Source organism: Acipenser ruthenus, chromosome 16, assembly GCF_902713425.1.
Source record: "Acipenser ruthenus chromosome 16, fAciRut3.2 maternal haplotype, whole genome shotgun sequence".
Lineage (NCBI taxonomy): Eukaryota > Metazoa > Chordata > Actinopteri > Acipenseriformes > Acipenseridae > Acipenser > Acipenser ruthenus.
The window spans coordinates 8,640,237-8,654,676 of NC_081204.1; the positions used below are offsets into that span (position 1 = coordinate 8,640,237).

The following is a 14,440-nucleotide window of genomic DNA, read 5'->3' on the forward strand; positions in this document are numbered from 1 at the left end:
ATATGTACAGAAAATAAAATCTGTCTGGGCTGTAACATCATTTTCATAGAAAACTCAGGAAGTCACAAAGAAAAGATTTAAAATTTTATTACCCAAAGTTTTTACTTTTGTGAACTGCATTTACAATCCTGGATTAGTTCCTGCAAACCAGGGCTTTTCCAAATGCTGTCTTCTTTTGTTCCTCAAGTGCACAGTTCACGCACAGTAAATTATATCTAAGTAACACGCAACAGCTGCAGCGCGGCTTAGGGTCAGAGGCTGTGTATCTTATATTTCCTGCTATTGTCGTTACTGATGCTCCTTCTCGTTGCTGAAGGATGCTTTTTCTACACAACAGACAATTCACATAATGCAATTGATGAATGTATGCTAAACAGGTTAGTGCATTTAAAAAATAGTGGGGAAAAAAACAGGTCCTGTTATTGAAAATGATATCATAATTACAAAAAGTCATGACCAGTCTTTGTTATGGATTTTGGTCTAGGACTAGTTAGTGAAGGTAACTATCGAAGGTAATTAAGATAATGCACAGGAAACAAGTGCTCTTACTGCAGCTGGGAGTGTGAAGTGTGTAGCATGCTGAATCCACTGGAGACTAAGCAGAGCTTCCGGAGAGCCTCAGGGCCTTCCACACGCCATGACTGCTGATAATCAACACTGCAGTTGATAGTGTATCAGCCTAACAGTATGTTCAATTCTCGTAGCATTATTTTAATTTTAAAAAGTGCCAGATATTTTCAGGAGGACAGTATGCAGCCTGTAATTGTTGATATTTTGCTTACTTTATACAGGGTTACTAGCCAGAATCATAGTGTTTTAAGTACAATCGTGTCTGCTGAGTGGAGTTCTTTCACAACAGTTAAATGGGGTGAGAAATCGCACAGCTATAATTCACACAATTTTCAGTTATTTTGAATATAGGTAATTCAGAAAAGTGTTGTAGTTAAATGCTTTGTGAAAAGGTTTATCTGTTTGTAAAATAGGTATAAACCAGCAATCCACATCTCTATGTACTGTAATCCACTGCTACAAAAATAATGGAATGTTTTTAGTAAATAAGGAATGAGAGTGACTTTAGACTCATGCGGTAAAGTACAGTACATTGCACTTGCAGAAGGTCTGAGACAATCTACTCCATAGTGCAGTGCTGGAACTGTCTCCCTCCCGGCTTTGCGAACAGAAAGAGTGTCTTGTTTCATAAGCCAGCCAAGCTGGCAGAAGCTCAGACTAAGCCGAGCTCCTTGGAGCTGCAGCAGCTTTAGTAGCTGAAGTTGGCAGCAGCAGCAGAAGGCACTTTGCAGCAACAACAAAACCCACCAAAAAAACAGTTGTTGGTGTCATCTGCTTGAAGATGCCTCACCTTAAAAATGGCAAGTATGGTAAGTGTGGAGTAAAAAGACTGATGCTGGTAAGGGATACTGAGTAAGTTTGACTAAAAAATCATATTGTACTAATTATTATATGCTTACAGGATTTACAGTATTTTGGCATTGGAATTGCTGTTATTATGGCTGCCCAAAGGCCAGTTAATAAGCAGTTTTTAAATGCAATATGATTTGAACAACTTTTTTTGAGCATCTGGTTATATTTGTTTCAATTCAACTTGTTTTATAAAACTGCTATGTGTTAGCCTGTTCCTTGTAATGTCTTTGATTGGTGTAATTTAAAGTGCCCTTTGGTGCTTCAGGTAACTGCACATTTTGCATACATGTAGGACTACGCGCTGATTAACAGTCATTGTCAAGGTTTGTTATTGGAGAATTTCCCCAGTTGTATAATTGTAGCACATTGGATTATTCTAAAAAAGACTACTTTAAAATTAGCATTGCGAAACCCAAAGAGTGGTTTCAGTGATGGGTAACAGGGTCTATTTTTAGCCAGGCAGTATGGACACTTGGGTCTTGTTAGATGAGGTATCTATAGCAGTATACCACAGATACAGTGACTGGAATGATGGCCCGCTGTAAAGGAAGGGTTTGGACACAGTGGTTACCCAGAGATTACTACTTAGTGCCAGGGCATCAGACTGGGCGGCACATTATGAAAAATTGTATTAAGTTTCAAAGAAAGTGGTTGTGTTGTTTTTTAAACTAAAATGGACGGTTTCCTCTTCGGGGGTCATTATTTTGGGCTCAGTTTATTCCTCCCTCATGCCCATGAAAACAAAAGTGGGTATGTGCAGTTGCAGTGGGTATGTGCAATTCCATCAAGTTCCGAAACAGTTCACTTTAATTTACAGTGAAGATTTTCTTTCTGGCACCATATACTTGAAATAACATCCTCCTTAAGTATTTGTTTTATTTTCTGAGGTTTGGATAGATTGTTTCCTGTACATTTTGATTGAAACGAGAACAGCAGGTTTCATCTGAGGCTTGAGTATTTGTATTTGCTTTCTTGCTGTAGCCTATAGTATTTTAACTTTGTACTTTGCAGTAGCTCAACATTTACGTGCCCCAAATGTACTCCAAGAAAAAAAAAACGCAGGACATATTTTTACAGAAATGTCCATTTATTTTGGAGAATGGTCTAAAACTTGTTCACCAAAATATGTTCAAAGGCTATTCAATGCTACAATATTGGAACTGTAATATTCTGTATTTAGGAGTATGACACATTACTGCAGTACCATTTTCTGCCATGCCAATGATATTGCAATGTTATGAACCACTACCATCTGATAATTAATTACAGAGGCAGTATAGATTATAATGTTCATAATTTATAAGCATTGCTTTCGATTATAATATTTAGTATCTAATTTTCTTTATATTATAGGTTTTCAACTAAAAGGAAGAAAGGGATCCTGTATATTTAAATGATCCAGTATGTAAACAGACTAACTGCAGGCAGCAAATGATAGTAGGTCTTTATTGACATTTGAGCTTATACATTGGGCTTTTTTGGACTGCACAGCTTTCTAAAAATAACATATTTAAACTGACAGTTTGCTAAAAAAAAAAAAAAAAGTTTATTTGGTTTTCATGCTATGCTGTTGCCATACTATAAAAAAATATGTATTAACATAAGGTTTGCTACCATTTATGTTTTTAAAATGCTTAGAATTGCAGTGACAAGCATACCAATGGCAATTCCGTTGTAATGCAGTAGTGGTACTGCGTTTGATAAAGTTATCTTCCATTAACTTCAGAGTATTGTAATCTTGTTTTATCTTCGATCTCAAGAAGTATGGTAGGTGTTCGGTTACCATATATTATACAATTATATTACTCAGCTACCTAATGGATCAAGAGGTTTGACAGATTTTATACTCAGGAGTTTCTTCTGGCTTTGTACATTGATGTCTCAGACTATGAATCTCTCCCAAAGCACTACAGTAGATGTTCTTGATAAAGGTTTTAAAATGTAATTTGACAATATGATCCATTTTGCACATTTAAAATATACTGAACTATGTATTTATTTTTTTTAATCAGGATGATATGAAATGTTTTAAGCTTGTCTTTCTGCAGAAAAACTAAAAATAAATAACCTGTGTGGAATAATTATGTTGTTTGAGAATTTTCTACCACAATTTATGGTTTTAATGATGTAATAAAGGGGTTTAAAGCCAAGGAAGACAGACTTCCTGTAAATGTCAAGAATATCATTCTCATATACAGAAATCACTCCATTTTCCAACCTCTGGCAGCACACATTTAATGTGATAATCAGGTGCTTTGAGTAATTGAGACTATATTAGGAGACATGAAGGAGAGTTCCAGATAATCAAGGTTTGGATAATCAAGTGTCAGCTGTATATGGAGGGGAATATTCAGAAATATAATGCTGTACTCTCCTCATCCCTGCACGTGATTTTCAGCTGAGGAATGTATATCACAATGATGTTTTCTCAACTAATTGCACAAATCTTGTGTGGTGAATATGAAAATAAACTGCAGAATGAATTTCCTTTTGCAAATTCATACAGCTATGTGTTCTTGGAATAGTCACAGCTAAGACACAGACATAAATCTTTCCACAGGCATGGACACAGTCTTAGTTCTTGACAGACAACACTGCTGATGTCATCTTTAAGTAATTTAATAGGTCCTCTTTAATATGAATGACAGATATATACTATATAAAAACACTATTGGAAAAGGAAACAGCAAAGCACCTAATGGCCTCATTTTTGTCCTCCTCACTTGCAGAGATCCGTGCACAGTTAGTGGAGCAGTTCAAATGCCTGGAGCAGCAGTCTGAGTCTCGAATCCAGCTCCTGCAGGACTTACAGGAGTTCTTCCGCAGGAAAGCAGAGATTCAGATGGAATATTCCAGGAGCCTGGATAAGTTGGCAGAGAGGTTCTCTTCCAAAATCCGCAGCTCCAGGGAGCATCACCAGTTCAAGTAAGTCAAAGCAGTGCAGCCTCTGCATTACCTTTTTATCGATTTATACAGCACCTCCCTCAATGGCACTCGGGCAGACAGCACCACCCTCTCTGGCAGTCGGGTAGGCAGCACCACCCTCTCTGGCGCTGGAGATGGCACCGACTCCTTTCCTCGTCTTCTCCAGCCTTCGGGCAGGCAGCTCCTCCTCTTCCTCTTGGAGGGGGCAGCATAGCACCTTGCGCCCGAACTCCCTGTACATAAGACACCAATCTTGTTCTTCGAGGCCACCGAGGAGGTCCTCCAGTCCGCCAACCCACTGGGTTTGGGCTGCTTTGGGGTTCCAGTAGATCCAATTATACATTTATTTAAAAATTATTATTATTATTATTGTTATTATTATTATTTTTTAATGCAGTCCTGCTCAAGGGGCACTATCTCACTTCAGATAATTACAGCATTCCCGAACACCACAAATTTCCATTAAATCATCTAAGTATGTGTGTGTGCATGCACCACCTACAGTAGAAGCTCTTTAGGTTATTCAATGTATGTATTTCAATGTACTCATAGAAAAGCAAACAGGCAGACATTGTCAATGTAGTGCAATTAAATGGTGCAACTCAAATAATTGCACAAGATTTGGGCACATTTGCATGTAAACAGCTTGTAAGTCTTTTTTATGACTGCATGTAATTTATTACCTCCTTCAATAAACAATACTGTTAATCTCTACTAAAGATCAGACTGGGCTTCTTTTGTACACATAAGACTCAATAATTTAACGGAAAAACAGAATAATATTCAAAAGTCCCAGCACATACAGATTTTATACTGCAGTACTGTAGGGTGAATTACATTGTGTTGAAATAGCCTGTGTTCAGTATACAAGGCTGTCCTATACGTCAGGGCAGTATGTCTGCAAGACATTCACATATTCACTTTAAGTGACTTTAACTGGAGTTCTCAGATCAATGAACATTTGGGGTCATTTGTCAACAATGGATTTCTCTCTGAGCTTGTAAACAATATCCATTTATGTGCCCTTTCTTCGTATTTCAGATCTGGTGTAGAAAACCAACAACACTATGCTGTCTTACTAAAACAACAGCTGCAATGCAGAGTCTATACAAAACAAAACAAACTTTAACTAGGAGATTCCTAACAGAGAACAGATTTTCCTCGCTAGCCAAGAGACCCACAGTCTACTATAAATCTGTACAATATGTTCCACTCCTGCACTCATAAACACTTGGGCTGCTTTTAGTTGTCCAGAGTGTTGGAGATCTTTGAAGGCAGCAGGGATTTAAATGTATAATTGGCACAGCTGTTGGAGAATATGTGCTCTATGTTGGGACCCCAAACTGTACATACTGCGGGAAACAGCTTTCAGACATAGTTGTGTGCCAGCTCTGCTCAATGTAGCTCAACTCAACTTATTTGATAGGCAGGGCAGCGTTCTCCTCATTTGCCAGTTTAAACACAAATGGGTATTTGCGTAGAAGAGCATATAGTGCTACTGTACATTATCAAAGCTCTTTACTGAAATTAGTCATGAGCACATTATTCTGAGAAAGTTAAAAAAAAAAAAACTTATAAAGTTAACAAACCAGAAATAAACAAATCAGACATTTTCATTTGACCTCATTTTTCCTTACAGAAACAAATGCGCTACTGACAATTTAAAGTAAATAGCTTTGAGAGTCTAGCACACACAGTAGGAATAAACTTCTTAGCTCGTGCCTTACCTTTTATACAGGCAGCTTACTGTACATTAGATGTGGAAGCAAGAGTATTCTAAGAGAGAAATAGGGCGTGTTCATCTTTAAAATATTCTAACAGTATTTTTTAACCCCACAGGTACTGGTTTAATCTGTTTTTTTCTATGTGGTTTGTGCCCTGTTGCACAGAATGTTTAGAATCCAAGCCCTGGCATTAATAGCCAGCTCCTCATCCTCCCAGTCAGCTGAGAATGGAATCTATCAAATACGGGAGGTGGTCAACTTGTAAGATGTCTTGTATAGTACTGTGATGTCGATTTCTAAACAGCTTCAGTAATTAGACATAACTAGACATTACACATGTCTATTTAGCTGGATTTGCATAAAGCAACTGGTTTTGATCAGCAGGATTTTTTTCTGCTGTTTGCTGAATTCTTGTTGAACTTGCACATGACCACATCATTATTCTGAGGGAAAATTAGTTATTGGAGCTTGGTTGTGACAGGCCCTATGCGTTTTGCTGTTTGCTAGGGAGGAAGAGCATGACTCATATTTCAGAGTATGTTTTATTCATGAATGATTAGTGATCATTATCATGATTTTTAAGAAATACTACTGAACAACTAGCGTTTTATTCGCTTCACTGTGATCTATGAAACAGCTGCAGTCAGGTAGACAGGAGGAAATGGTTCCCCAGCTCCATGACTGTTATCATTTTAGATTTAATCTATTAATAAAATATGAGTTTTTCTTTTCTTGGAGTCTGATGTACTGTAATACATTTCTTGTACCATTTCCCAGTCTTACCTTATGAGAATCAGTTAGACTTTAACTGTACTTAGCCTATGAGATTTCTTTACCAAGCCTGTAGTTATGCAGGAAGTGAACATTGTAAATAATAATTCTGTGTGAAATTTGAATGAATGGAATAAGACATTGTGACAGAGAGCGAATGAATCCGAGTCAACAATCTCCCTCCTGACCTGTGAGGGTACGGTTTAACAAGAACAGTGTGCCCCGGACTGGATGGTTTGACAGTTCATATCAGGGTTAGTCGGAAGTTGGCCATCCAAAAAGGGGACGAAACCACAATACTAGAAGTCAGCGCCTTACTGCGGTAGGCGATGTGTCAGTCGTGGATTGGAGGAAACGTGATTGCACTCTCTACCAATGGGGGCGTGACATCAGGGTGTGTGGCCGAGCGATCTGTTCCTTTGTTATGATTATGAGCGGACCTGTAAAAGGAGTACAGAGATAAGATAACTGAGTGCTGTATTTTGTTTGTGTTTATAACTGTTTTTTTGTAATTATTATCCGGCTAAACGCCTGGGAGCTGTCGCTGTCAAGCCAGCATTAAAACCTGGATTACAACTACTGCACCAAGTCACTAATCACTGTGTAATCACCACCAGCACGGGAGTCCAATTCACTGTGCAAACTACACATTGCTGTGTAGCTGCCAGCGCTATTATTGAACGGTGCAAAACTGGGAAAAAGAAAAATAAAAGAACTGTCTGCACCGTGAACTCTGTCTGTGTGTTATTGTTGGAGCATTGCATCACCTCTACAGCTGCGCACTACAAACCACTTTGCCACAGACATGTAGATTTAGTTACAGCTGTGTCCCCAGGGTTGAGGTACAGCTTTCTGCATCAAAACCTCCCTCAACTGCGCCCCAAGAGAATTTGGGGAATCTGACTAGTATCTAGGGCTGTTTGGAAAAACAAATCTGGTCTAGCTTTTCCTTGTATGACTTAGGTTCCTCTTTTTCAGTTTTTTTTCACCATTATTTTGAAGAACTGGGCCACTCTTGTGCTGCAATCTGAGCCAGAAATACAAAATGAATAGAAATAAACAAGAACGAAATGTGCCACCAGCACCAGCATGGAAAGATAAAAACAGAAGATCTGTTCTTGTGAAAGAGCTGTCTTTGTTCCATACATTTAATGACTCTTATTTACTCATCTGACAAACTAAGTTAAAGGAATTTCTTTGCCAGAATGGGACCAGAAAAGCAATTAACTACTGTAGATGTCTTCACCAGCTTTATCAAAGGGGAAAACAAAAGAGCCAAGCCAGACTAGAAACAGAATTTAGGACTCACAAAACCAGAACCCCCAAATTATTACAAAACAGTACTGTACTTAGTATTAGCATCAATAAGTGTGTATTCAGGTGTTTTTTTTAGAAATACAGTTGAATGATTGAGTCAGTTTTAATTCTTTCATGTTATGGATTTAAAAGTTAAATAAGTCCCAACGCCTAGTTCATGAGTATTGTTTTTAGTTATTTTATTCTTTTTGAGTATATTAAGGTATAATACAGTCATTTTCTCCAATTGTTATACAGAAGAGAAATAGCACTGTCACGTCACTGGTATTAATAAATTGAATTACAAATTGCATAGCTCTTCAGTTAGATATAGGAAAATGGAACTCGTTACAGGGACCATATTTTCTTTTGTTCCCAGACAGCTCTAACCATGAGGTCAGGCACAACTCAGCCGCTGTATTGCTATTAATACACTTCAAGCCTTTTTTTGCAGAGAGTCTTGTGTTTGAGGACAAATTCAGTAATCTGTTTTGTTTTTACATTGTACATTGAAGAAGTGTGCAGATGCAGGAGCTTTGTTTCTTTTTGACAGAATACACTGTATCAGTACAGTTTACAGGGCATACAGTATAGTGTGCAGCATTAAAAGCTTCTACAGTAAGTGCAAGTTCTTAATGTAAAGACTGCCCTGATTGGCTATAGGCTTCTCTCTGTCTTTGCCTTCTTAGTTTTTAACATTTGCATTCTCCGCCATGCAGTTTGGTACAGTCAAAGTCAGCACTACCTTTAAAGTGACCACAAATTAAACACATTGAACAAATCCTGAACAATTGCAGATTTTAGATTAAGGAGATATATTATCAGTATCATACTGTTTTTGCATTCCTTAGTGAAACAAATACATTGTTCTGGTTAAAAAAACAACAACAAAAAACATGAAGTGGTAAAGAGATAATTATCCATTGGTTTGTTGAACAATTCTTTTTTTTCTATTTTGGTATTCGGTTACTGTTTAAGTACACAGCATGTTTGGAATTTTTCAAAAACAATACATTGCAAATGTTGTTTACTAAACCTATTATACTTTCTGGATTTTTTTTATTTATTTATTTTTTAAATGGACTTTAAATGGTTGGAATATTTATTCTCAATCTATGGCACACAGTTAATTGCTTTAGCATTTAATTCACTCAAAGCTTCATAATGTATTCAAATTAGGAATTTAACAACACAATATTAGGGACAAACCTTGCTCACCATATTATTGTTCACTAGTTATTAACACGGCTCAATGAATATGCAAATATATAGCTTCTATAATGACTCCTACCAGAATGTAATGAATTATTTATAGGCTCCACAAGTAGCTCGAGATATTGACTGGCTGATGGAAATCTGCATGTTCCTATTAAAATTTTAATAGCTGATTTGACTTTACATAGACTGCTGATTAACGTACAGAACAGAGAACCTCAAGTCTTATAATCGGGGGAGGGTGTATGATTATCTTGTGATTACCAGCCTCTCATCTTGTTAGAACAAGTCGCAATATTATTTCTCTGAGGTAAAAGGTATGGTTCATTAGTGGTACAGCATCATCAGTCAAAACTCAGGAAGGTTTTTAACACATATATCTTTTCATTTTTACTGCAGTAGGTATGCAGTTGAAGTTATTATTTAAGTGTGTATTTGCTGCTTGTCAACATTTTTGATGCAAGGGAATCTAGAAGTTGGATACTATGCTCTTATACAGACACTCACTAGTGCTGAATTTAGAGATACTAAAAGATACTTAAATTCAATGACAAGCATTTTGACTAGAAGTCTTTTTCAAGGCATGAAAAACACACATGACTGTAAACCAGAAATGTTGTCTAGTCTGATGCAGTGTTACATAGTAAATTCACCGCCTTGTAGCTCAAGCTATTTATTTTGTGTTGAGTTTGTTTGTGTTATATGTCTTTTTATAGAGTGGTTGTTTGACGCTGGAGGAAATCACAGTTTCTAATCAGTGGATATATTCGTTAAGATAACACACATGGCGCTAAATGCATCTACCGGTACACTAATGCTTTATAAATACTCCACATGCCATTAACCCTCTGATACCCCAACCATCCACTGGACAGTCCAAAGCCATTCCCATCTGAGGTCAGGAAGTGACCTGGTTGCTTTTACTCTCCATCATGTTCCGAGGACCATTCATCTGGCACAAATGAGCTCCTAGTGATCCATTCTCACATCAGACATGCCAGAGGGATAGGGGGAGAGACTAGCAGGGATGCTAACCTGACGCAACATATGCTTGAAAGATGCATTAGCTGAAATCTAAAGGAGGATTTATGTGTTTTTCAGCTGAGACAATCCTTACTCGAAGAGCTTTCTTTTTCACTGTCTGATCATCAACTATGTCCTTCATTGTAACAAGTTCAAAAGAGATAAATGCGAAGGAGAACTCTATGAAATGGAACCTTTTTAATCTTACCTGCTGGCTGCTAACAGAGCTTGTGGAAATGAAAGCTTCAGGGCAGGGGGATTGGAAAGCTATAAGTAGACACTGCAGAAGTGACATGCGTCACTCGGATAAGGATGTTAGTGAGGTGCCTCGTATTCAGCACCACGACCCATCTTTCAAAAGACCTTGTGTTCTCTCTGCTCACGTTTCTTTGAGAATACAAGTGCAGAGAATCGCACAAAGTTGGAATGTCTCAGTGGTTTGGCAAGGCTAAACTGCTTGAGGATCTCAGTGAGCATAACATATTTATAAGGCTGTGTGCTACATTCATTATACACACTAGAGAATGTATATGGAGGTTAAACAGAGCATAAGAGGAATGTAACTGACTGGCATGGATTCTGAGTTGTGTTTCAGGTTATTAGGCAACATGTTATATGCTGCATCCATTCAATATTCAGTGTTTATGAAATGACCGGTGGGCATGAATATATTTTAAGAATGTGTGCAAGCTATTTCACGAGCTGAAAGGTTGATTTAAATTTTAAAAATTGAGATATATGATAATCAATAGTCCAAAGCATCTTTGACCATTGTTCCATAGTCCAATTTCTGTGTTCTTGTGCATATTTTAGCCTTTTAGTCTTGTTCCCCTTTCTTAACAGAGGTATTCTTACTGCAACAAGTCCTGATTTCAAGTGTGACCTTCGTACTGTTGATTTGATGGACAACAACACCTCTGCCTTCTGCCAGTTCTGTTGTCAATTCAACGCTTGGCTTCTTTCTATTCCTTAAGGATATTATCTTCATGTATTGCTCATCCTTGTTAGACAGCTTTTTGGGTCTTCCAGTCTTGGGTTTGTCAATTACAGATGATGTTTATCTGTACTTGTTGATTATGCTTCGGATACCACACCTTGAAAATCAAGTGATGTGAGCTACTTCACTCAATTTGTTTCCTTCTTTATGCAAGTCAAGGTTGTTATAATAGTAGAAAACACTAGTGGAGGGTTTGAGTAAATGCAACATGTCTAAGACTTTTGCACAGCGGTGTACATGACCACAAAATAGAGCATGTTTGGATTTATATGAATGAAAGTTCGAGATGGTGCAGACAAAATCTTTAAATTCAAGACAGTTTGGTCTCTTAAATGTCTGGTCTGTCTCTCAGCACAGTTTAAAGGAGACTTGATTATGAATAATGATACAGAAAAATTGAAAGGTCTGTTTGTATCAGATCCAGTGTGACAAGGAAAACTGAAATGAAGCTGACAGTTACAAACATAGCCCTGTTTATAAATAGCACATTACAGTATGTACAGTTTAGTAGCTGACTTTGGTGAGGCTTTGATAAGATGGCAACATTAAATTATTAAAAACAAATTATTCCCATCAAATCTATTCCATCTAAAGCTGTATCCATAGGGCTCCACTTTGAAGCAAGTGCAAAGGCAGAGAGGATTATTGCCATTTTAACGGTACGAGGGACTACTGAGAATAATGATTCAATTGCAAGTTGTTTCTTGCTACTATTGTGCCATTACATGTGTTTTATTCCACACAGATGGGCCAGTAGTGTATTATAGAACATGTTACTTTTACTACTATTGCAAAATTGTCTGGAAATGTAGCAAGTATGGTTTCTCGAAGACTGTTCTAACTGCATAGAAATTTGAGAAGTGGTCTGCATCCATCGGGTGAGAAACTGTAGCCGGTTTCATTATTGTGTGGCTATCCAAAATATGTATAGAACTACTCCCTTGTGACTTAAAAACTCAACATATTTTTTTTTCTTGAACTTCAACTGCACTCCACAGTTGACAAGTTTACATACGTTGCTTTTCTTGTCAGGCCCTTATCGGCTGTAATTATTTTGGAAAACGTACCCAAGGGTTTGTATTGTGTTTCTTATGAAGACTTCCACCAGTAGTACCTATCATAAATATTGTCATTCCCCTTCCCTCAAACACATAGAAATGAAGAAGAGGTCAGTAGCTGACCTTGACTTCTGTTTGCATTTCAGTTCATTAGAATGATGCCTGCCCTAGCAAACTCCCAAACCAGGAACATGCATATGCGCACAGTGGAAAACTTTTTTGAACCCTTTCTGTGGTATGTGTATAGAAGTCTAAACTTATTGTAAACCACTTGTTTCTTGTGTCGATAACCAGAAAGGCATTGCTTTTTGATTAATTGAGTTTACAGTTCATTTTCAATTGTTTTATAGACAGGTAGATGTTTGTTTTTATTAACACTGTTTAAGCTTTAAAACTGTCCATCAACTTTTCTGAATAATAATATTACTATGAAATATACCATGCCTCTGGTGTGGTGGGGCATTAAGTGAAGCAGTGCATTGTTGTAAGATTTTTTACATGCCTCTACATGCCAATCAGAGGGCTCGGTTTGCCCAAGCCATGTTATACAATTTGATATATTGCACCCACGCACAGAAGCCTATACACCCACATTTTACAAAAAAAATCCATCTAAAACCAATCAAGATGCAACAGTCTCTCATTTCATCTGTCAGAGAGAAGATGGCAGTGCTGTAATGGTAAAATACATTTCTAATAGGTTCTGACACTGAGGTTGTGATATGTGTCTGGAATTGTAGTTGTTAAAATAGGGTAAAAGGAATTTGAGTTAATGGAGTTCAGTAGCATCCCTGCTAGATACCAATTTAATTAGAAATGATTTCCATTTCCACTCTGATTAAAGGAAGGATCTTTTTAAAGCTCCCTCATCTTCCTATTGTTTAATTACTGTGATAAACATTTGTGACTTTAATTTATTTTTTCTAAAGAACCCGATTGATGTAAAATTCGCTAACCTTCTAATGATTACGATAGAAATGAGGAAAGACTAGTAAAAGCTGCAGACATACAGTTAAAAATGTGGTCCTCGGTTATTAAGATCATGACCCTAAAGCAATTGTGCAATCAATAAAATCTCAGACATCATCTCCATACAGGAAATTGAGAATGCCTTATCTGTAGTATTATTCCATTTAACTTACTGTCCCCTCGCAACATTTTCAGACGTTTTAGTTTATTGTTTTTAATTTTCTTTTTTTAATGATCTTACCACTTTTTTAGTGCTTTGCATGTAAGCTAGACTCTCAGTCATCCAAGAAACCCTCGTAAAAAAAAAAATCCTGGTAATTTTTTGTATTAATTGAAAAAAACAGATGTGAACTGGATGGATGTCTTTGACACAAGCCTGTTTGTTACTGAATTTGGAACATAAATAGGGAGCCAATGTACAATGTTGTAACATTTTAATCAACCCCCATAGATTTGTAGATAATCCCTTCCTCCTGCTAGTGGTATATGAAATTTGTAGACACCCCCTTTATAGGCAGAATGGTTCCAAGGTGTACCTACACCCATCTCACAGTTTAAATACCGAACATTCAAAATTGCCATAATCTCAGACCTTAGTGAAGTCATTAAAGAAATTAAACTGACTATGCTACCAATTTACTGCACTTTCACTACAGTTCATTAATACCATGATGAAGCACACGTCCAGTGACTACAAGAATAATATTGCTTCTGCAAGAGAGGCATTACAGCAGGACACATTACAACACACAGTAATAGAAATACATACTACAATGGACTTTTATAATGATCCGAGCAGTATTGTGGTACTGTTTTGTATCATATCATGACTTAGTGTGTTGTTCTTACGTTCCAGAAAAGACCAACACCTCCTGTCACCTGTGAACTGCTGGTACCTGGTTCTGAATCAGACGAGGAGAGAGAGTCGTGATCATGCCACTCTCAACGATATCTACATGAACAATGTGATCGTTCGACTGTCCCAGATCAACGAGGATGTTATCAGGCTGTTCAAGAAGGTAACCTGTGTTTGTCTATCT

General features: G+C 37.3%; 1 protein-coding gene across 3 annotated transcripts in view; it reads left to right on the forward strand.

The window, feature by feature from the left end:
- The window catches only part of LOC117963457 (SLIT-ROBO Rho GTPase-activating protein 3), an 81,644-nt gene that overhangs the window by 26,739 nt on the left and 40,465 nt on the right, over nucleotides 1-14,440 (forward strand). For all 3 annotated transcript variants that reach the window (XM_058988698.1, XM_058988696.1, XM_058988697.1), the window contains exons 2-3: nucleotides 4,152-4,347; nucleotides 14,257-14,419. In XM_058988698.1, coding sequence (XP_058844681.1) covers nucleotides 4,152-4,347; nucleotides 14,257-14,419 — 359 coding nt within the window. The remainder of the gene's footprint in view (nucleotides 1-4,151; nucleotides 4,348-14,256; nucleotides 14,420-14,440) is intronic.